At 37.2% G+C, this 23087-nt stretch overlaps 2 protein-coding genes across 2 annotated transcripts in view; one reads left to right on the forward strand and one right to left on the reverse strand.

The window, feature by feature from the left end:
* The window catches only part of LOC137277716 (recQ-like DNA helicase BLM), a 28615-nt gene extending 27002 nt beyond the window's left edge, over positions 1–1613 (forward strand). Inside the window, exons 27-28 of the mRNA XM_067809604.1 lie at positions 102–172; positions 364–1613. Coding sequence (XP_067665705.1) covers positions 102–172; positions 364–532 — 240 coding nt within the window. The 3' untranslated portion in view covers positions 533–1613. The remainder of the gene's footprint in view (positions 1–101; positions 173–363) is intronic.
* Positions 1614–2623: 1010 nt separating this feature from the next.
* On the reverse strand, positions 2624–21752 carry LOC137277733 (asparagine--tRNA ligase, cytoplasmic-like). Its single transcript, XM_067809630.1, has 18 exons — positions 21524–21752; positions 20610–20692; positions 19708–19770; positions 18363–18455; positions 17493–17582; positions 17238–17316; positions 16476–16546; positions 15708–15794; positions 11669–11755; positions 10941–10997; positions 9348–9425; positions 9114–9191; positions 8401–8522; positions 7615–7750; positions 6584–6697; positions 5649–5780; positions 5099–5230; positions 2624–4589 (listed from the first exon to the last, which is right to left on the reverse strand). Exons 1-18 carry the CDS (start codon positions 21561–21563, stop codon positions 4458–4460), a joined length of 1674 nt encoding a protein of 557 aa, XP_067665731.1. The 5' UTR covers positions 21564–21752; the 3' UTR covers positions 2624–4457.
* Positions 21753–23087: the final 1335 nt, after the last annotated feature.

Below are 23087 nucleotides of genomic sequence, written 5' to 3' on the forward strand. Positions count from 1 at the left end.
AGTATATAAATATACAATTTATGGTTAAAATTTCCAAATTTTTGCATAATACCATTCAAAATAGCACTACTGTTTAAGATTTACATTGTTTGCTTCAACAGAAAGGTTTTCGAGGTAGAAAGGCCAAAAAAGGTTCAACACGAGGCAAGAGTTCTGGAAAGAAATTCAACAGGTAACTTTACATGTTCAGATATAGAAATTGAGATACCAAGATATTAGACAGACTGTTTATTTACGTTGGGAAAACATATTACCAAATTTGTCATAATTCATAAAAGTGAGGGCATGTGATCCATAATATTTGCCACTTCTGAAACCTACTTACATCAAAAACCAAAGCACCTGTGAAATGTCTATTTTCAGCAACAGCACCTTCAATCAGTTTAGCTACAACAAAGGTAAAAAGGCACCTGCGTCCTCTGGTGTCAAACCAGTGGCCCGATCTTCAAGCTCTAGCAGTCTCGGGATGATGCCTGCCCCACAGCCCCGCACATTCCTTTCATCCAATATGTTACTTGTCAAGAAACACTGACACCTATCACACACTAATGACCTTGGGATGATACCTGCCCCACAGCCCCGCACACTCCTCTTATCCAACCTGTTCCTTGCCAAGAAACACTGACACCTGTCACACATTGGCAACCTCTATCAACATCGAGTTATCATGTGTTTGGAGAATACTTACCCTGATAATCAAACTTCATTTGTCAGTTCCATATTAAATCTCTTTTGTTTGGATTTACCAAAGATGTAAAGACATCCTATTAACATTTATCATGGGTTTGAAAAAGATTACCCTAATTATGAAACATTACTTTTCAGCTCCGTATTAAACCTTGTTTGTTTGGATTTACCAAAGATGTAAATGATATGGTCTTTTCTCCCATCAGTCTACACAAATACTGTCAGCTGCAACATAAACTACCTCGGTCACTAACATTGTACAATGTTGCTTTCACTGGATGTGTCATGGATAAGTTCTGATGTCAAGGAACAAAGGAAAGATATTGTGTTTGCTGTATCTACCCTACCATGGGGTTTGTGATACATTTTATTTTTTGCATCAAAATATTTTTCAACTGCATTTATTTTTCAAGTGCAAATTTTCTGTGAATGCATTTCTTATTATTGCTAAAAAAAATCAAAAGATGTTATTTATCAGATTATTCAAGAATGATATAGTAATGGATATTTCATTTCTCAATCTGAGCCAAAGTTTCTTTTAGTAATTTTAAGTAAATTCTAAATCCTACGAGAAAGTTCTAAATAACATTTTAATCATTACAGCCGTAATATCTGCATTTATCTGTAAATATTTTTATCTTAAGTGCTGGTTTAAAAAAAGTTCTTTTTAGCTTTAAACTGCTGACGTGTGATTGTTGTGCAGTATTTTTAAGACATATTGATTATCTGTAAGTATTGTAATATATGTATAAAGTATAAAATATACTGGGATTACTGAAGTTGGTTTTTTTTTTGGTTTTTTTTTAAAAAAAAAAGGGCATTAACAGTTGAAATGCTATTTCCTTAGCCCATGTTCATGTACAGTGTATACAAATCATTCTCTAGAAAAAAAGTGAATTGATTAAAAATATAATGTTAAGCATAAACTTTCTGCTCCTGTTCTTCTTATATAGAATCATTTGGGAAATCCAGCCCTGGGATTCAGCAGTCTGTGCTTCTCAAAAGAGAAGACTGATGCTCCTGGATGGCCTGGTTGTGTAATGTCTTTGTATCTGTATGGATCAATGCTCATGATCAATCACCGAACTGTGTGGGATATTACTTTTCAGTCCATCATACATAGCTTGAATATTGCAGAGTGCAGTATCTCACTCACTCTTTCTCTCATACACACACACTTTTTAAATGTGAGCATAGCTTAATGTGTGTTAATGTTATAAATGTTTGACATCATGTGGCTGATATAACACTTCAGAATTATAGAACTGGCCAAGCACAGATGTTATTTATTCAGACACATTACATGACTCATATATGATCAAATCAGGTGCAGACAAATCATTGATGGATAGCATGAGCAACTCTTCCTTCTTGCATCAGTTGTCATAACTTGGTTTATCATACAGTTTAACCTGGGATGCCAACCTCTGATTTTATATGAATTTTAGCCTCAACTACACCAATAAGACTGCATAAGAAATTCACCAAAACTTGAGGCATTAATTAAAATTCAGATACACATGTATAGACATTTCTTGTCAACTAAAATCATTTTGGCCATAAGGACACAAGAAATGTATTACTGAAAATTGGATATCTGCTGTTGGAGGCATGTGAAATTAAAGCTTCACACTTGATTACAGTCACACATTATCTTGCTCAGAATCTGTTATAATTTTAATTATTTTGTTGACTACTAATTTTATGTTCAAACTACTAATTTTGATCCTTGGAAGTACTGTTTACAAAACATTGGGGATAGCATCTCTGAGTAACCACTACACTTGGATTACAATAGCCATGGATGATTTGGACGCACTCTGCCAAGTATCCCAATTAGGCTGGTTTGCCCTTCAATAAAGACAGTCAATTCAATATCTGATGTTGACCATCTCCGTAGAACTGCAGTTGTGTACATATTCAAGAAGTCAGTTGGTATGTTTACAGCAATTTATTCAATATTGCAGCAAAGTTTGAGTACATTAAAGGAAATATATTAATTAAAAGGTGATGTTTGTATGTTGAACACATTTCATCCTGGGCTCTGCATCACCCTGTGTCCTGTACTGCACCAGGAGTCATTACAAAGAGACATGCATTCAAGAAAGTCTCAATAGAGAACTTCTCATTATTCAAATGTTCTTGGATACAGATACATTGCTGGAAGCATCAAGGAAGATCCCTGAAGAGCAATCATGGTCCAAATGCAGGGATTATGATATAAAGTGAAACCGCAGACAACAAACACAATCAAGCCGTAACAACAACATGAAGAAGTTTCAAAATTTTAATGAGTTCTGCATATGATGAAAATTTTTAGCTTTGAAAAACTATACAGAAAACCCATCAATGCATTGCATTTAATTTTTCTTCAAGTAACTGGTCCATGGTGAATGAGGGTTATGCAACTTCACCTTCACACCTCAAGTAAATCAGTCATAACTAAACTTTGGCATGATCACAATCATGATGAAAGCATTCACTAACAAACTTTAATTGCAGCATAATCTTGTATAAGTCTTGTAGTAACCAAACACCCAAACTGATACCTATAAATATTTATAACCATAGCAGATAGTTCCATTATAATACACCACCTTCCCAGCTGTAACTCTACTTGACTGCCATTCACCTATAGCCTACTGTTTGTTAACACACAACTCAGCAATAATTCCAGCCATTCAAATATAGCCTCATGCTTTCATTGTTTAAAAGCTAAACTCTGCTGTATGTTGTCTGTGCATAATCAAGTATGAACCATGAACATTAGCTTATGCAATGTGGTTGTAGTGAATCACATGAGTCACAATATCTGACAATCTCATCCATTGGTCACCTCTAACATGTTCTGATTTCAATCTTAAGTACTCAGATCCCCAGCAGCATTGTGGCCTTGCAAAAACAGACTAGTTGGAGCTTCTTCTGTTGGAATGATAGGCTGGAATATTGCTGAGAGAGGTGTCAAACAGTACACAGAAAAAACATCTAAAACCATATTCTTGGGAGAAACTTCTATGCTTTAGTGAGTACTCTCTTACTCATTTTACCAACAGGAATATCTTCCGGATTCAAATATTTTTCTTCTCAAATTCCTAATTTGAAATTTAAAAATTGAGATTACCAATTCTCCATACACTGTGTACACTGATTCATTTTTATACTTCTCACTTTTGAAGACACAGTCTGTCCATTTGGTCTGGGGTATTTTAACACATACATATTTATCTCTGTCATTGTACACAAACATCCTGTGTAGTAAATGTGACAATATTTAATTTGGTAAATATGAAGAGAAATGATTTTCATAAAGTTGTGTTTGCACCAAAACACCAGTGATGAGTGCCAGACTATTATCGTCAAGTGAGTAAAGAGTCAGTGAAGATTGTAAAACCATTTCAATAAGCTCTCAAACCATGTTTGTCAGAAAGTAGACATGTGTTGTCTGGTGTAAGAAGGTATAACCTGCTGCTTTTTCTCAGAACATAATCAATATGAAAACTTATCAACAAGAAAAAGAATGCTACAATTATGCACCTTTGGCACAACCATATCTAGTCTACCATTTTGTTATAAAAAAGTCTTAACATAAACATTAGTAAGCTGCTTTGAGCAGAATTTCCATGATCTCGCTGCATCTACATATATTATCATGTTATATTAAAGAGTTGCCAGTCAGTTCAAGGTTCCCCAATTGTGCTACCAAGAGACTAGACTTGTGTATATACAACAGGGCTCTAGACAATGTGTGTGCTGACATGTTAGCCTGTGGTTCAAGGCCTACAGCGCTCCACGAAGCGGGGGTACAAGCACACCTCACGGATGTGGTATCTGTTGAGCAGCCAACACAGGAAACGTTCCAGACCGAGACCATAGCCACCATGAGGACAGGTACCGAACTTTCTCTGTAGAAAGAAATATTTAATAATTGCTTTAAACGTCTTTTTTTTGTGTTTTGCCAAACAAAAAATAGCTAAGTAGAGAGATAAATATTAAAAAACAGGTGTGACTTTGTTCCTCAAAGCAAAACACTACAGCACATTTTCTATTTTCTAGCTTTAGTTCACTTAAACAGATTTCAGTAATAGCACATGGCAATAAAAGTTCAAATGGCAAATACATGTTTAAGAATTTTTTCACAATGTGACTGCAGTGCCAACACTCCCAGCCTTATCAAAGACTGACAAGAATTGTAGTGCCATGACTGCTTTGCCAAATGAAATACATCAATTTCGTAACACCATCCAAGCAACTGAGCACATGTGGCTTGGCATCAGGGTCTCGTTTCTCAAAGCAATCATAACAGCACTAGGATGATTTTAACTCCCATACTTTAACATAGACTTGCGATTGTCATAGCGCTACAAATGCTTTGAGGAAAAGGGCTCTTTATCTCGAAATAAGCATGTCCTACCTGATCAATGTACCAGTAGTAAGGAGTTGTGTCAATGCCTTCTCGTTTAAAGCCCTCCTCCATCTCTTCATGATGCCAGATCCTCATAGACCCTCCAATAATCTCTCCAACATTTGGCATCAGCAGGTCGACCTGTCACATCACAATTACATAAGAACACAGGTCAACTATGAAAAAATCTAACCACTTCTACCAGATTTATATTTGAGACAGAGTAGTAAATTTCACAGCGTTAACCCATAATACAGCAATGTTTTCAGAGGCCTTCAAGAATTTTCTTCACATACAGAATAAACCATAAGCGATCAATGTAGGGAATCAAACCTTGGTTAACCTTGGCAAAACAAGCAAATACTCTGACCACTGGGCTACCTCACACGTTATTGACTACACAGGTATTCTGTTCATGATCACGTAATTGATCTGTATTCATTTGACTTAGGGAAAGGATGCCTTCAACATAAGTGTAAGCAAAAACAAATGGCTTATGTGATGAATATATCCATACTCTATATTATGAGAAAGCTGTTTCAGGCTATGTTGCACTTACCGAGTCTGTCAGCCTGCGATCACCTTCAGTTCTCTGCATGTAGAATGACTTGATTTCAGCAGGGAAGCGACACAAGAATATAGGTTCATTAATCTTATCAGTCATCTTCCTTTCTGGGGCTTCTGGGATATCCTGTAAACATTAATCAGAGAGTTACTTCTCAAATACATGCAGATGTACTGATAATCACCAGAAGAAACTATGTAGTCAAGGTTGGTTGGTTTGTTGTTTAATGCCACACTATTCCAGCTCTGGCAGTGGTTAGTAAATAATTAAGACTCTACCAAACAATCCAGTGATCAACAGCATGAGCCTCAATCGACACGGCTGGAATATAGTCAATCACATGTCGACAAATTCAGCATGCCTGACCACCAAATCTTGTTAGTCGCCTTTTACGACATGCATGTAGGGTTATGCATTCAAGGGTGTAATGAGACATAATGCGATTTACAACATTTAAAACATAAGGATACAATTCTATGATTATCAAAGACACAATACCCTTGTTAATTCCAGATATCACAGACTTGAAAGATAACGGGGAAACAGAATCATCTGTATGAACCCAGTATCAATGTCTCCAGTACCTTTTCTAACTCAGTCCACACTCATGCTTTGAAGTAATTCAGTGTTTTCTAATTAGTAAAGTTTCTGACTGGCGAAGAAGGCTGGTGAATCTCATCATTCCAAAAGAGGGTACTAGTTGTTACCTTGCCTGGGGCTTGGCATTAATTTGATAAACTGGTTGGTTTAGAGTCAGTGTAAGAGGGCTATCCATGTCAATTTGTTGCATGGTGTCCCAGCACAGTAAAACCAGCATACGGTCTCATTACAATATAAGTGCATTAATCAAGAATTCCATTACAACTCACCACTGTACGGAAGAGACACACCAACAGTACACCAACAGTACATGAAGACACAAAACTCACCTCTCCAAATTCATAGAAAGTCCCATCGTCCTTAGTAATGTTATTTTCTTTAAGATAGACAATGGCATCTGTGTACTGCATTCTACGGAATGGCTTCTTTGGTGGTTTGAAGTCCTGTGGAAAGAGGATAGTAATTATAATAAGTATGTTACCAGGAGTTCACATAATTCTCTAATCATTACAGGAAATCAATGATGCTGTCACTATTTTATAAAATATTTTGTCAAGCAGTCTCATGTCTGATGTCACAAATTCCAGCTGTGTGATTGTGGCCTGAAACTATTTGACTCCAGGTCTGATGTTCCAGTGATTGATTCCATTCAATTGTCAATTGTTGACTGATTGTTCCAGTGACTGATTCCATTCAATTGTCAATTGTTGATTGATTGTTCCAGTGATTGATTCCATTCAATTGTCAATTGTTGACTGATTGTTCCATTGATTGATTCCATTCAATTGTCAATTGTTGACTGATTGTTCCAGTGATTGAAATCATTCAATCCCATCAGTGACCTCTTTTGCCAAACTACAAGTGAAGATCCAGGTTAGAAATGGTCTTCAGCAACCCTTGCTTGTAGTAAGAATAAACTACAAGTGAAGATCCAGGTTAGAAATGGTCTTCAGCAACCCTTGCTTGTAGTAAGAATCAACTACAAGTGAAGATCCAGGTTAGAAATGGTCTTCAGCAACCCTTGCTTGTAGTAAGAATCAACTACAGGTGAAGATCCAGGTTAGAAATGGTCTTCAGCAACCCTTGCTTGTAGTAAGAATCAACTACCTGGACTGGCTGACGTAGTTGGCACATGTCATCATATCCCACTTTGGAGATTGATGCTCATACTGTTGATCATTGGATTGTTTTTATCAGACATGATTTGTTACAGACAAGATGTAGTATGGATTGCTGACCTGCATCTACATTGGTCTCATACGAAGATTGTATGAAATAACAAGTCCTGCATAAATCATGAAGTTTCAGTGTACACCATGAAGTTTTCTTGTACACCACAAATTCACAAACACCAACTTACAGGGTTAAGCTCGTAGACAATCTCTCCATATGGTGTTTTAAGTACTCGATCTACGACGTCACACACAAGGTCTTCAAGACGATCTAACAAACCATCAAAGTCTAAGAAGCTACACTCTGCCTCCACATGGGTATATCTGAAGAGAGAATATGTCATTTAAACACACCAACAGAAGAAGACAATCTCTTCATATTTTAGTTTTTGTGACAATTCTAATTACACCAGCTGTAACACTACATACTTTCTGACTTATCTGAGTTTCTCTTTCTGAGTTATCCACAGTAAATTGTATGGTATGTTTGGTGAAAGATTTGAATTTAATTTTCCATTATGCCCATGTTCAAACAAATGGAAATTGAGTATCATATCCTGGAGGGGATTTATTAAGTATTCCATAGTGTCCTTGGCAAGCATTTTGAACTAAACAGGAGTATTTCAAACTCCATATCTCAAATTCAGTGTTATTTCAATATACAGGTCAATGTGAAAATGACCATAAAAGCCGCTTATGTTATTTTGTCACCTATTCAAAGCCATTACATGAGTTACTGGTGGAATAATGTAACTTGGCACTCATTTGATTCCAATTTCGGAACTTTTGCTTACAACTGATTCAATGTCCTGGCCATATGTCAGCCTCTGAAAAGGTGAACATACATCCCTGCATAACAAAGTGTTTTGTTATTAAAGGCAAGCCACGTAAAATTACATACCATCGTCATGGCATGACAAACAATCAGACAGGTTACACACTAGACACTTATGACACTTGGATGTTTAACCTACTCTGCTAAATGTCTCCTTGTCCTGGACTTCTCTGCCCTGTAGGACTGAGCAATACAGAACACGTCTCCAAGTGCCGGCAGGCAGGTCTCCAGATACAGCTGGGAACTCTGGGTAAGATAGGCCTGGAACAAAGGGCGAGTCAGTCACTGAATGGAGTAACCCAGTTCTTGGTCTGTAAATTACATTGTGAATAGTAAATCACTGAGCAGTTTACTTTAACTCCAGTTTTAGTAATAGTCCAGCAATACCACAGCTGTGGACATCAGCAATGAACTTCACACATTGTACCCATCTGGGTGGGGAATTGAACCCGGGTCTTCTGCATGATGAGCAAACACTTTTACCACTAGGCTACCCCACCGCCCCAGACAGTGTGTGTGGGAACAACTCAGGCATGAAGTTAACCCAGTGAAATGGAGTCATTCAGTGAGTCTGTGAGTCAATGGTTCAGTCAGTGGTTTTCAGTTATGAACGTGAAAATAGAAAAGAGGTGGTTGACATCTTGGTACTATCAGCATTGATGAAAGAACTAAAGATGCAAATAATTAACAATACAATTACACAGAAATGTTGTGCATCAAAGAATGATAAGTAAATTTTTCCATAAGCGATCTTGGTCATATATAACATCTATATGGCGTTAAAAACACATCAATTACACAGTGTTTGCCATTATGCTCACACAAGAATCCATGCCTTGATTATTAACTTACCTCATCTCCGAAAAAGTTGAGTTTGAAAAGGGTGGAACCTCCCTCCACCTGTGTCTGTACAAGAGTGGGTGGGGTCACCTAAACAAAGACAAATACGGTCATGTTTACTCACTCATATGGACATCTACTGAAACATGGATTTAAAATGAATCATATTATCATGAAAGACGCATCTAAACAATACAGCTGATGGATACTTTAACACAGAGAAAGGACTTGTACACTTTTACTGACCTCGAAGTAGCCCCGGTCCATAAAGTGATCCCTAAAGCACTGCATGACTACTGATCTCATTTTCAAAACCTTGGACGTCTGCAAACAGAGAACAGAAACTGAATAGTATGTAAACTACTAGAACCTTATAATGCTTTCGGTAGCATGTCAGTGTGTTAAATCCTTAAGTAGGGTGGGTGACTGAGTATGATTTTATGCAACTTTTAGCAATGTTCCAGTATTTATAATGTAGGAGACCCCAGAAAAGGGCTTCACACAGTGTACTTTGGCCTCAGGCATGTAGAGTGAGTTGTATGCCTTTTGAAGCAATATTTATACAAACTTGTAGAGGTTATGAATTCTTTGAAGAAAGTCCTCCTTGGGATACATATAGCAAGCCTGGCCTAACTTTGGTAAAAAATACAAATATACGCTCTGTGAATCCACTGAGTTGCCACACGGCAAGAGACGAATGTAAGCTGCGTGGGACGCCATCTTGTCTGCCACATGGCAGGTGAAAGAAGTCTGTACAGCAAAGATACAACAATTCATGAACGAAAATAGCAACCTATTAACTCCATCAAGCACCCGTGTGGAAGGAAAGGAACCATACATAATGTAGGGGAGGGCAAAGTATAAATGTCTGAATGGACCATGCACATCAATCTCATAGAATGACAGCATGAAAAGTAATGTACAGGTTGATGGGCGAGTTACCTGCTCTCAGCTGTAGGGGGCTCCGGCAGGGCCCTGTAAAGGTGGTCTCACAAAATAAAACAAATTTTTGTCTTGTTTTGTAAATATTTGATTTCAAAATATGGTTACAACTGTCATGGGATTTTTAATGGACATAAAAATGCTTATATGTACCTCAAGGAGGACTTCTTCTGAAAAAGAATCCAGCAATATCATGGTGGGAAACAGTAGAAATAGGCTTCACACATTGTACCCACATGAGGAACTGGCATGACAAGTAAACATTTTGCGCAGATCGATGCTCATGCTGTTGATCACTGGACTGTCTGGTCCAGATTCGATTATTTACCATATAGCTGGAATATTGCTGAGTACAGCATAAAACTCAAATCACTCACTCACTTTAACCACTGCCCCGTAGGCATGAAGAACTAACATTTTGATCACAAGGCTGCTCCACTGCCTCAAGAGGAGGCCAACACAGATCATACCACTGCAGTGGAACTAGGAGACAGGTGTACAGGAATGGCAACAAGTGAAAGTGATTTCAGCTGAAAATCAGCTGGTGGTCTGGACCCAGGGCTGGTCAAGATCAACTGATTTGCATTTAAATCTGCCGATTTCTGCAGAAAATTGCCATCTCTGGGTATGGATACATATTTGGAGGCAACCATTGAAAAACATTATCTACATCAAAGTTCAATCAACTCACCACCCTAAGTAACATAATGAGTTGATCTGATATACCCAAACGACAATCTACAAACACAAAGCTTGTGAAATGTATTTTTATTCTATACCCATGATAAGAATGCCATGTTGATAAACTGCTGATAAAGAGGGTTAAAAAATTGTTGGAAACAATTGTCTTGCATTAAATTATGCAAATTAAGCAATTCATCACTAAAATCTACTCACGTTTTCTCCTCTGATCATCATGTGTCGGTTGTCAAGCTGAACGTCTACATTAGCATCCTACAAATGTGTCAGAAAATTAGCCATGAAACAATCTGCTATTTGGAACATTGTTTGTATGTTGTTTAATGCCACACACTGCAGTATTTCACCAACTGACAGTGACAAGTAAACAATGGAGTGTGTCAGTATATCTATCTGGGGATCTATCAGGTCACCTCGTATGACCAGTGAAGGCCACTAGGAACACATTTAAACCTGGAGTCAAAATGGGACAACCACTGGCACAAGCTGTCACAGTAGGAAACTAATCTCCATCTTAACATTTATACAAACATTGTGACATCATGTTTTTTCACCCACGAATATCAGAGAAAGTTCAAATAATGATCGGAAGCAAAGTTTGTTGAAGTCATCCAATACTTTAATCTCGTTAAGTTTTTGTTGTCATTATTAAATTATCCCCAAAATATAACACTCATCAAACAATGTTATTGTCAGAACATAAATGATCATCAACCATCTTAATCTTATTGTCATTATCATCAAATGAGCACACTTAGCACATAACATTGAAGTCCGTATAACAGAGCACATGCTACTTGGAACAAAGGTACTTTAGTCACAGGAAGTTGGAGTAAGCTATAGAAAGATGGAAGCCATCAGCTCACTGGGAATAAAACAAGCAACGGTGGACCTCACTGAATTGTATTGTTCCAGCAGTCACTCACCTCGTTGAGCAAGTTGTCAGCGCCCCCTGCTGGAGACCCTCCTACCAGTTCCCAGAAGTCAACGGCCAACTCATGGTTATCTGGGGCCTAAAACACATATCAAGGTTATACTTTATGATGGAAAGTAACCTCAAGCAAGGAATGTTGACAAATCTACAGCAGTGCTACTCATAACGTTTTGTGTCATACATGCTGGAAGACATGTTTCTCTGATTCACTGTATTTTCAAACTTGTTCTGAAAACATAATACCAAGTGCAAGGCTTGGGAGAACAGAGATGATTTTGTACTACCTAGGTAAATGACACTTATAGGAGTGAGTGAGTGAGTTTAGTTTTACATCGCACTCAGCAATATTCCAGCTATATGGCGACGGTCTGTAAATAATTGAGTCTGGACCAGACAATCCAGTGATCAACAACATGAGCATCGATCTGCGCAATGGGGAACCGATGACACATGTCAACCAAGTCAGCTAGTCTGACCACCCGATCCCGTTAGTCGCCTCTTACGACAAGCATGGTCACCTTTTATGGCAAGCATGGGTTGCTGAAGGCCTATTCTACCCCGGGACCTTCACGGGTCGACACTTATAGGAACATTACCTACGCATATATGGATTTATGATAACAGGTTCTTGTTTCTTACACCGAGCAAAGTCACTGAAAATCAGGCAAACCAAAAAAGCATTACATGAAATAAGTCAATGGAATCTACGACATTTCAAGCTGTCTCAAGTGATAATAATCTTGTTAACTAAGCATTTGTCCCACATTACAGAGGACCCCCAATACTGATAGTCAAAGAAGGTATCAGTTTAAACCCCTGGATGCCGAGTTTTTTTTCAAGCGCACATTTTCGTAAGGTTTGAAAAGTGAACGTTTTGCGAGATTTGCGCTCGCGTGGTACTGGATCTGCGTACGGCTATAAAATTGCACAGAAATGTAGAATATTTAATTTCCCATCAGTTGGTATAAATATATATGCGGCTACCTCAGGGGTCTGAGAAATAGACACTGCTAAAAGTTGTCCAAAACTTTTGTGTGTGTTCAAAAACAGTAAATTTCTCAGTTTTTTATCGTGCACCAATAAAAGCACTCTGCTACGTTTTTTTTAATTTGGCATCTTTGCGGAAAGTGTGAGCGAAGAAAATACAGCTTGATATCTGAACGACATAAGTGTATATGAAATGGATGTATGTACTAATGCATAACGTCATAATCACAAAATCAAAAATGACCTGCAATAAATGTCAAAAATCGATTTTCTACCATGACGTCAAACGTCGACACAGTATTCATGCACGTATAAAGATAAGGGGGCATAACTCAGCTATGGTTTACATTAGGTCAATGTAATCCGATCACATGGAGAGAATTTGCTGTGGATACCGACAGCATATTTTCGTGATGTTTTGTTCACAGTGAACCAAACTATTCCAATACAAAGTTCCCCAATGTGAAAGGATACCGTTTGGTAGATTCACAATTTGTAAGATAAGATGCCAGTGTACTACATCAAAAAGCAGGTAATAGCGATTTGGATGTCCCTATCCGATACATATTTTAGTTCTTAGATTCCCATATTCTCCTGTTTGTGTAGATGTATTTTTATTAATTTTGCATCATTATTAACGAAGTAACAGCCACAATTTCAAATGTAATGAAATAACTGAAAATAATGCGACATTTTAGTTGACGTCACGGCATGTTTCGTGCATTTTGTGATGTCGGAAAAAGACAACTCTGGTTGCTGATTAGTATATATCTAACCTAATTTCCACTCAATGTGTAAAAAATCTCGGCTTCTGTGTCAGAATTCAACACTTTTTAGACAAAATATAAAATGAATGGTTTTATCACTGAAATAGTGTCCTGAACCTATCAACAATTACACGGTTCTACTACATATCTTACTGTGAGCAACACGCGCACCTGCCTAGCATCAATTTAGCATAAATGAAAATTTCACAATACCTGATTATTCATTGAATATTCATTTAGGAAATAGACTTTTCTTCTCATGATTATGAAATCAATTCCATCATAAGTATGCAATGAAAGGTACAAAGAGATCGCTTTTTCAGTACAGAAGTATTAGGATATGGACGTAAGGTTTGTCCAAATTAAGACATGACCTGGTTTATATATTTTTAACAATTTTCGTATAAATATTGTTTGAGATGGATATTCTGCCATCAGATATATTTTAATCGAATTTGAATTGACTTTATTATCGATAAAAATGATAATGAATCATGAAACGTTTTTGACAAACTCGCACCTGATCAATTAATATTCATAATTGTTTTGTCTATAAAAATGACACAAACCAATACAATCAACAAGACAATTCCTTTAAATAGTAGTATGCGCGCCCCTACATTTCATAAAATGTGCAAAATCATTTTCATTAATATTATCCGTTTTACTTATAAGTTGGAATTAAATCGCTGTTTATTAACCTGTTCATATGAAACTGCAATATTTGTCCCAACGTATTGAATATTGCACATCACGGGAACTAAAGCACATGTTGCAGTAAAGGCTACGTGTGATCTTCCAACACTTGTGTAGAGGCTTAAAATGTGGTATAGTTCACTTACTGAGTCAATTTCCCATGTAAGTATTATTCAAACAATCAAAAGCTTTCAAAGAATAAAAACGCATACCTTATATCCACATATGATATGGTGTTGAACATGGATATATGTAGATAATGAAATCAGTTTCGTGAAAAAATATCTGAACGATATGCAAAATATACATCACAATACTGAAAATGCAATCGGAATGGTATGGGCATTGTGTTTACTCTTGTTCAACCGACCTTCACCTCAAAGAAATTGCCTAATATGTGCAACAATGTTGACGTGTGACATCACTACCGATGACCGATTTCTTTCAAAATGGCGGCTTTGCTGAGAAGGGTACACAGGAATTTGCGAGGACTTTTTGCTTGATTCAGGGATCTTTTGTATATAAATGTGAGATGTAAGTAATCAGAATTATTCTGACTATCTGTGTATTGTCATCTGTTCTTATCGTTTACATTGTAAATGACGGAAGAAGCCAGAAATGAAGATAAGTACCGTTGTCGTTCTGCGTGATTTTGCGTCAGTCATGGCTTCACGCTGCACTAAAAGTTTGACAGTTTCTTATGAATTACCAAATTATTTCATTGTATCTATTTTCAATTTGCTATGTTTTGCCACGATACTCTTCCCCTGAATATACTAAACGTATTGAGCCATTGTAAGCAATGATTAGACATCTGGATGTTGGAAAATTTCCGAAAATGCTACGCAGTGTAAAATTGGAATTTTTCTTTGTTTACAGTTCAGTCAAGAGCTGTCTTTCGAGCACTGCGTTCGTTTTCTTACAAAGTATATTTCGTTTCGTTTTGTCTAGACAGTTGGTATTGGTGACAAAGACCTTTTGTAATTTGATTCTAAGATGCTTGGGGAATTCAATGATGCATTTGTCGCAGCTAACTATGAAGAATACATGATGCAATAGGCGTCTCAATACCAGCCTTCTCGAAACGTGATTTTGTAATCCAATATGTCGGAAAGCGCATTTCGGCGTTCGTGTAAGTGTATTTTCGAAAACATCCCAACCGATTCTAGGTACATCGGTGACGTTTCAGAATTATCATTACTGGTTACATGAAAACTTGATATCAGTGATCATTAATATGCTATTTTTGAAATTCATCACTCCCAGTAATTATCCGATTTTCACATTTCAAAAGATACTGCAAATAACGCTGTGAATCTCGATTTTGTACAGTTTGAAAAATGGCGACATTTACGATGAAGCCTATTTTGAAAGACGATTTTAAGCACTTTAGCTTGGTCTGAGATAATAGTGGATGGTATCAAGAAACTGGGAATTTCCCGCAGAATTCAAAACTGTGAAGTATTTATATATGCGTGGTATATTTAGAATTTTATTGGACTTCCAAGTGAGGTATGTAGAGGAGGGACATATATGTCCCTGTGGCATCCAGGGGGTTAACAAAGATTCCCGACTTCTTACTGTCTTTCCTTCTGGGAGCTCCTTGATCACACCATATACAGCGATGGCAGCTTCTGTTGACAGTGTCAAGGCATCATATGTCTGGCACTAGAACATAGACGAATCCTCATCAACTTCCATTCAAATCCTATTGAATTATAAAATGAATATCCTTAGCATGCAAAAAAACCAGCAAAAATAGAAAACTATTACTAGTAGAGGGCGTAACGTGTACACAAGATGGTCTCCTGTTATGTGTACAAGTGACTACCTGAGAGGGGATCATTCATTCGTGTGACTGCCTGATCACAGAGAAATTCTGATTGCTAAACATCATCAAGTGTCATCTTGTATCAGCATTTATAACCAACAGAGCAAAAAGTCAAAACCTGGTTGCGGTTGAGGGAAAACAAGCAAGCTCAGACCAATGAACATTCAATGCAACAGGTACTCTACATATTACTTACACTACAGATGCTCAGACCAATGAACATTCAATGCAACAGGTAAGTTGCAACAGTTTTAAGCTGCTTTTAGCAATATTCCAGCAATGTCACAGCAGGGCACACGACAAATGGGCTTCACAAATTGTACTTATGTGGGGAATTGAACCTGGATCTTTGACTTGATGAGTAAAACACTTTAACCACAAGGCCACACGTCCTCGACCCTGACTTCAACCAACACATCATATATTGCTTAATGTATCCACAGGAATCTAGTGAATCTAAACCACAGAAAAGAGGACCTGTTCATGCTAACACCTTTCACCAGATTTTATAACCCTACCTGTTTGTCATTCATCACGCACTGAACAAATCCACTTCCGTCACGGAGAACAACAAACATCAGGTTCTTTCCTAAAACAAAACAATCATGATGTAGGTCTATGACTAATGCAGTGAGTGAGTGAGTGAGTTTAGTTTTACGTCGCACTTAGCAATATTCCAGCTATATGGCGACGGTCTGTAAATAATCGAGTCTGGACCAGACAATCCAGTGATCAACAACATGAGCATCGACCTGCGCAATGGGGAACCGATGACATGTGTCAACCAAGTCAGCTAGTCTGACCACCCGATCCCATTAGTCACCTCTTACGACAAGCATAGTCACCTTTTATGGCAAGCATGGGTTGCTGAAGGCCTATTCTACCCCGGGACCTTCACGGGTCCTATGACTAATGCAGAACATCCATATCTGTCATTGCATGATGCACATTCTTAGTTTAAGCTTAACACTGTACAGAGTCAATAGCAGCTAATCTGAGAGTGGGTGGGTGAGTGAGTGAGTGAGTGAGTGAGTGAGTTGGGTTTTACGCTGCTGTACACAGCATTCAAGATATATTACAGCATATGAGCTTAATGTGGAAGGAAAGTCTGAAGTGACACAGATTTCAGATGTTTAATACATTACTCAAACCCAAAAGCACAGGTATAGTGCTTACAAATCAGGGCTACCCAGGATCTTTTGTCTCTGGCTTTAAAAAGGGACTTAACTCTGCAAAAAACTGCTAAAGATAAGAGAATCAAACACTGCATGATCACCTACCTTGACGCCTCAGCCGATGGACCCAGCCAAATATCTTTACTCTGATGTTACGATTGGCAACAGAGTCGCGAAGTTTTATCTGTAAGAATTAGAATTCGTTCAGTTGATTATTTCACATAAATGTTCAGATAAAAGGTGCTATTCATATGTGAATATTGGTATGATGATCATTGTGATGTACTGACCAATACATTTACGCCAAGACAAAGAATTTATCCCTGAATGGAATCCATATATCAATCTTGTTCAATTTACCTGCTTTGGTTCTGGCAAGGACTTGTCCATTTCAAGGACAATCTTTTTGGCTTCTTCAAGGTTCATGTCTCTTCTCTCAGCATCAGCAGCCTAAGCATACAAAAATTTTGGAATATGTATATCAAGGTAGTTACTAAGACACAAATCTCCAGGGCTGGAGACCTTTATTCTATGGTGCTTTTTAACAGTACAAAAGTATCTGCTATGCATAATAACATGAATAAAATCCATATGATATGGTTATGAAACTTTCCCTACCCCAGCATTACCGTAACAAAATATTGGACACAAAATCACCATGGAAAGATTGGTTAATGGAAATCGAATCTAACCTATCAACACCGTGAAAACCCTGTTTTCAGAGAATGGTATCTAACCCCATTATCAAAGAGGAATATGGAGTGTTTGAGCGAATATGGTTTCACGCCGCTTTTAGCAATATTCCTGCAATATGGGCTTCACACATTGTACCCATGTGGGGGATTGAACCCACATCTTCAGCATGACAAGTGGATGCTGCAACGAACAGGCTACCCCAATGGCCTGCATCACCATGGAAACACTGGTTTCCGGAGACAGAATCTGGTTTCTGGAGACAGTAATTAGTCATTCTCCGCATTGTTGTCATTGCTTAATATATGTATTGTCTAGAGCTATTGTTAATTTATATGAAGTGGTGAACAATAAAGCGAAGATAGGACAGGTTGTTTTCTGATTATTCATTGGATTCTACCAGCAAATTGTGTCATGATATTTTTGCGAGCTTAAGTCATTCGCAATTTTCCCAAAAATATCATGCTCGCAAAAATTTAATGATTTGCAGTATCCACAACACCAGACATCAACTGATCGTGGTGAAGATTGACTCACATCTCTCTCACTCTTATCTGCCTGCTTGTGTTGCTCTCTTTGCCAGATCTTCTGGATCTTCTTTACCTGGGATTTGGAAACCACTTCATATTTCTGTGACATAAAAAGTTCATGAGATTAATATCAGTGGTAAACAAAATGGATCTTGACAAACTGGTACAATCATTCTCTACAATACTCTACAATAAACATGGTAAAAATAATCCAGAAATTGCCAAGACAAGTTAACCTTATGAACACTATTAACAACATCATCTATTTACGATATGCACTATGAATCAATCCTCAAACAATACAGCCACCACCATGGGAATAATTACGATAACTACAGTTGAGCACTGTTGACTCCATATAAATGGGACCAAGAAAACATATCAAGTTATCCGAATTTCGAAGCATCTGACCAGGGCATATCGTTATCACAATGAAAGAAAACAAAACAAGAAGTAGATTTCATGCATTTCTATTTGTATTTACATTTTTACTCAAAGGGAAGTTGGATTTATTCAACTAAGGAAACAAAAGAATTCTGAAACTTCAGACTGACAGACATTTGGTGGTGGCAATTTAGAAACAACTCAACAAAAACATGTAAATCATGTAATTACACAAAATCCTCATTTTCAGTATTTTTTAATCTGTTCTCGCAAGTGTTAAGTCGTAACAGCAAATACTTCGAAATTAATTCCTTTATAATTAATCCTAATTATTAAATAACAAACAAGTGGCAACTTCAACACAGTGAGCTCTAATTAGTTTACACTACTGTATCCCTTTGATTCATGCTGCACCATGTGTAAGCATGTGTAAACAACCTCACTTGCCTATGAAAGGTAGGGGAAATATTGAGTTTCTTTGCAAATAATATCAAGTTAAAAAGGTTAATTTTACACTGAGATTTTGAAAATATCAAGAGATCTGTATCAAGTTAAGAGAGTTCAAATAATGATAGCTTATGAAGGATTTCACCGGGACTGAGATGTTAATATTTGTTATATTGAGAAATCTGAGATATCGAGTTATCAGAGTTTGACACAACGGTGCTCTATTGCATGATACAATACTTAAAATTTAAGTTAACACAATGAGTGGTGACATGTGTTTGCCAATAATAATATCTGAATGTTTTAGACTTGTCTTTGCTCTGTTTTGCTGGTTCACAGGGGGTTTCTTACATCGTTTGTCGTGGCAAATTCTTAACCGTAACACATGACATGTATGAAGTATAACAAATAGCAGGCAGCTTGGCACTCAACATATTTTGAAATACAGTACAACATGTTTATGCCATTTACATTACAACAATTAATCAAGTCTACCAAACTACATAATCTTAAACACATACTTGTCCTTCTTTGCCATCAACATATATAGTTGGGAATGGTTCTTTGCCGGCCTGCCGCATGGCCTGTGAACAAGTGAACATACACATTATTGAACAGAATAGACAAGAGAAAGGAATCATCATTGTCATTACTACAATGATGGAGAAAAAGATGCTATTAATCATGCTATCATGGCTAATAGAGTTGTGACGATACGCCCATGCCATGATACGATACTGGTAGTCCGATACATACGATACGATACGTATCACGATGTTTTGTCCTTGTATACAGAAAAATAAAAGAACTGGAAATAATGTGCTGTTTATGTTATCATTTCAGGGAAGGTATTCTTCTCCCAAGAAAAATGAAAGACATTTTATTACAAATGTTTAGCATGTGTCAGTAAAGTAGTGTTTCCCAAAAAAATGGAACAGCAGGGATCAACACTGGCACAACAGGCTTTTATCACAGACAACAAAATAAATTTGTGAAAATTATCTCAGTCAGAGCATGTCCATGGCAATATTTTCAAGGAAAATCTAAATAGAAGGGGAGATGGTGTTTTCGTAGTCTGCTAAGTATGTAAGTATCGTGCTGAATCGATACACAACAATCGTATTGATGTATCGTATCGTGCAGCTCTTGAATCGCGATAACTTGCGTATCGATTAATCGTCACAACTCTCATGGCTAATAAGTACTTTTTGTCCATGATTCTCTTACCATGATGTCATAGTACTAACCAAATAATATCGGACACAACAAATTTGTACTGAGGAAATCTGCTTGGCTCGAACCCATTTACTAATACATTGCTTACTAGCATGCTATACGCTCATGTTATGATCATGATACAAGTAAGTTACATTGTATACATCTTATCCAGGTCATAGGTAGCAGATAACACCTGAGTATTTACCTGAAGGACAGTTTTGAAAGGCTTGCATTCAGTCCCATCTCCTGATTCATCTGAACCAGTCTTTTCAGATGTGTAGATTTCCGCTGTGTATAAGTATAAAATACATCATTACAATGCATATCTATATATGTTTATTTACTAGTTCTAGCATGTCCAGTGCTCTCAGTTGAGAATTAGTGAACTTGAAAGTATGTTCCTATATTTCTTTCCTGGTATAAATGTGACTAAATACTCAAACATGATATGTCCATATAATTGCATTCATTCTTCCCCACGATAGGATCTACACAGAAATCTCTAGCCACTTTATTGCACATCATTTGTCATATAGATAAGTATAATAAGTAAATAACTATACTGAAGAATATGAGCAAGAAATGTTATCTAATAAAAATTATCACTTTTCATATACATATGTTTGGGCAATAAAAAGGCACACCTGGACTCATCTGGTCAACCTTTGACATTTTATTTGCCATTGGACTACCAGATTATGTGCATAACGTACAATGAATATGTACACTTGTTTACTAATTCGATGGTCTCAGTTTGTTGGTGAGTCACTGAAGTGTTTGGTGACACACTGTCAAGCAGAATCAAACAAAATAGTAACTTCAATTACATGGGCGTATTTCAAAATCACATGCACATTGCATCATCACGGACATCAGTAAATACGAAGCATGTTCACATGTTCATTTCTTTCCTGGTATGAAAAATCTCCTAAATACTCAAATATGACGCGTGTCCATATGTTTGCATTCATTCATCCCTACATCAGAGACCACTTATAAATCTCTTGCCATTTTACTGGAAAAGTATGTAACAAATCTACACTCGACTATACGACCAAGAAATGAAATCCAATGTAAATTGTCAGCAGCATTATTAATTTTGGCAATAAAAAGGCTCACCTAGACTCATTTGGACAACTTGAGACTCAATCTCTGCCATTGGACTACCAACTTAAGAATGATAGTTATCACAACGTGTTGCACTTATATAGGAGACGAATTGCATAAAACTGGACGATGTGTCGCTTACACCCCTTGAAGAGGTGATGAAATCTTGGATGATGCAACTGTGCTAACCTGCCGGCCAAACGGGACACGTGCGTGTTTCAAAATACTGAACGGGAAATTTCACCGAAACGAAGAAAGCGATTTATTGTATTTGCAAACAAATTCTCCCAAAAGACAAAGATATTATTTTAACATAACGTTATGTATGCATAATAGGCATAATAACATCTGAAAGGTTAACCGAATGAGCTTATTTGGTGTATATTTTAATCAATATACGATAGGTTTATATATATATATATAATATGTGTGTGTGTGTGTGTGTGTGTGCGTGAGAGAGAGAGAGAGAGAGTATAACACACACACATGTATATATGCATGTCATGGTATCACAAACTCACATGGATAAATTAAGTCTGTCCACAGATTCCTTTTGGTGTAAATTGGGAATAGCTGAAGAAATGTAGTGAATGAATTGCTGAAAATCAGTCATGACACCTGGTGTTTGCAAAACAGTAAGCATGACCTAAACCAGTAAGTCACCATCATTCAGGCAATTTGTCAAAGCATGGCAAGGCTACATGAGGAATAATGTTACTTTTCCTCTGGCTCAGTTTTGGGGTTGGATTGGTTCATCATGACCACCAGGTGTTTATACATCCCCCACCCCAATGTATCCTATAATCGCTACATGCATGTGCCACCATAACTGTGTTTTGACTCAACATTTGAGTTCAGTCAAAATAATACCTAATAATATCTTTCAATCAAACCACCTGTGAAGGTCTGGTTTAGAATATTGCCCTCCAGTAACCCATGCTTGTCATAAGAGACAACTAATGGGATCAGTGGCCAGGCTCGCTGACTGGTTTGACAGTTCCCAATTGCACAGATCCATGCTCATGCTGTTGATCATGGGATTGTCTGGTCCACACTTGATTATTTACAAATCATGACCATATAGCTGGAATGTTGCTGAGTGCAGCATAAAACTAAATTCACTCACTCCAATCAAATCACGCTGATGTGCAAGAGAAAGTATGTGGCAAGTTACTGACATGATAAATGGATGACAACATCAATAGACATTTCAGTAAACATATGGTCCAATTCATTACTAATCTTAACAAAGCTGATGTCTTATAATCTGTACTAGGGATAATCTACAATTTATAGTCTCCGTCTGTACCATCAGGTGTGGACATCATACAAAAGGAGATGATGAAGAAAGATCTGATATTTTTTGTGTAGTAAAAATCCATTCCATTAATCAGCACAGGTAAGTGTGAAAACATGAAGGCAATCATAAATGTAATGCAAGATTGACAGCACATTTACAGGTGTAAAACAATCAAAATATAAAGATATGTATATGTGTGTATCAATCAGTTATTGTGTTCAGTATTGACGAATATAAGTGGTAAGACTATGAAATATGAATATCAAATATGAATTT

Source organism: Haliotis asinina, chromosome 3, assembly GCF_037392515.1.
Source record: "Haliotis asinina isolate JCU_RB_2024 chromosome 3, JCU_Hal_asi_v2, whole genome shotgun sequence".
NCBI classification, from domain to species: Eukaryota; Metazoa; Mollusca; class Gastropoda; order Lepetellida; family Haliotidae; genus Haliotis; species Haliotis asinina.

Excerpts from the sequence above, each read along its gene's own strand:
- LOC137277733 (XM_067809630.1), bottom strand. The coding sequence starts at position 21,563 with ATGGCAGAGATTGAGTCTCAAGTTGTCCAAATGAGTCTAG. Across the intron at positions 19,771-20,609 it reads CTTTCAAAACTGTCCTTCAG|GCCATGCGGCAGGCCGGCAA; the intron begins GTAAATACTCAG and ends ACTTGTTCACAG. Across the intron at positions 18,456-19,707 it reads TTGATGGCAAAGAAGGACAA|AAATATGAAGTGGTTTCCAA; the intron begins GTATGTGTTTAA and ends TTTATGTCACAG.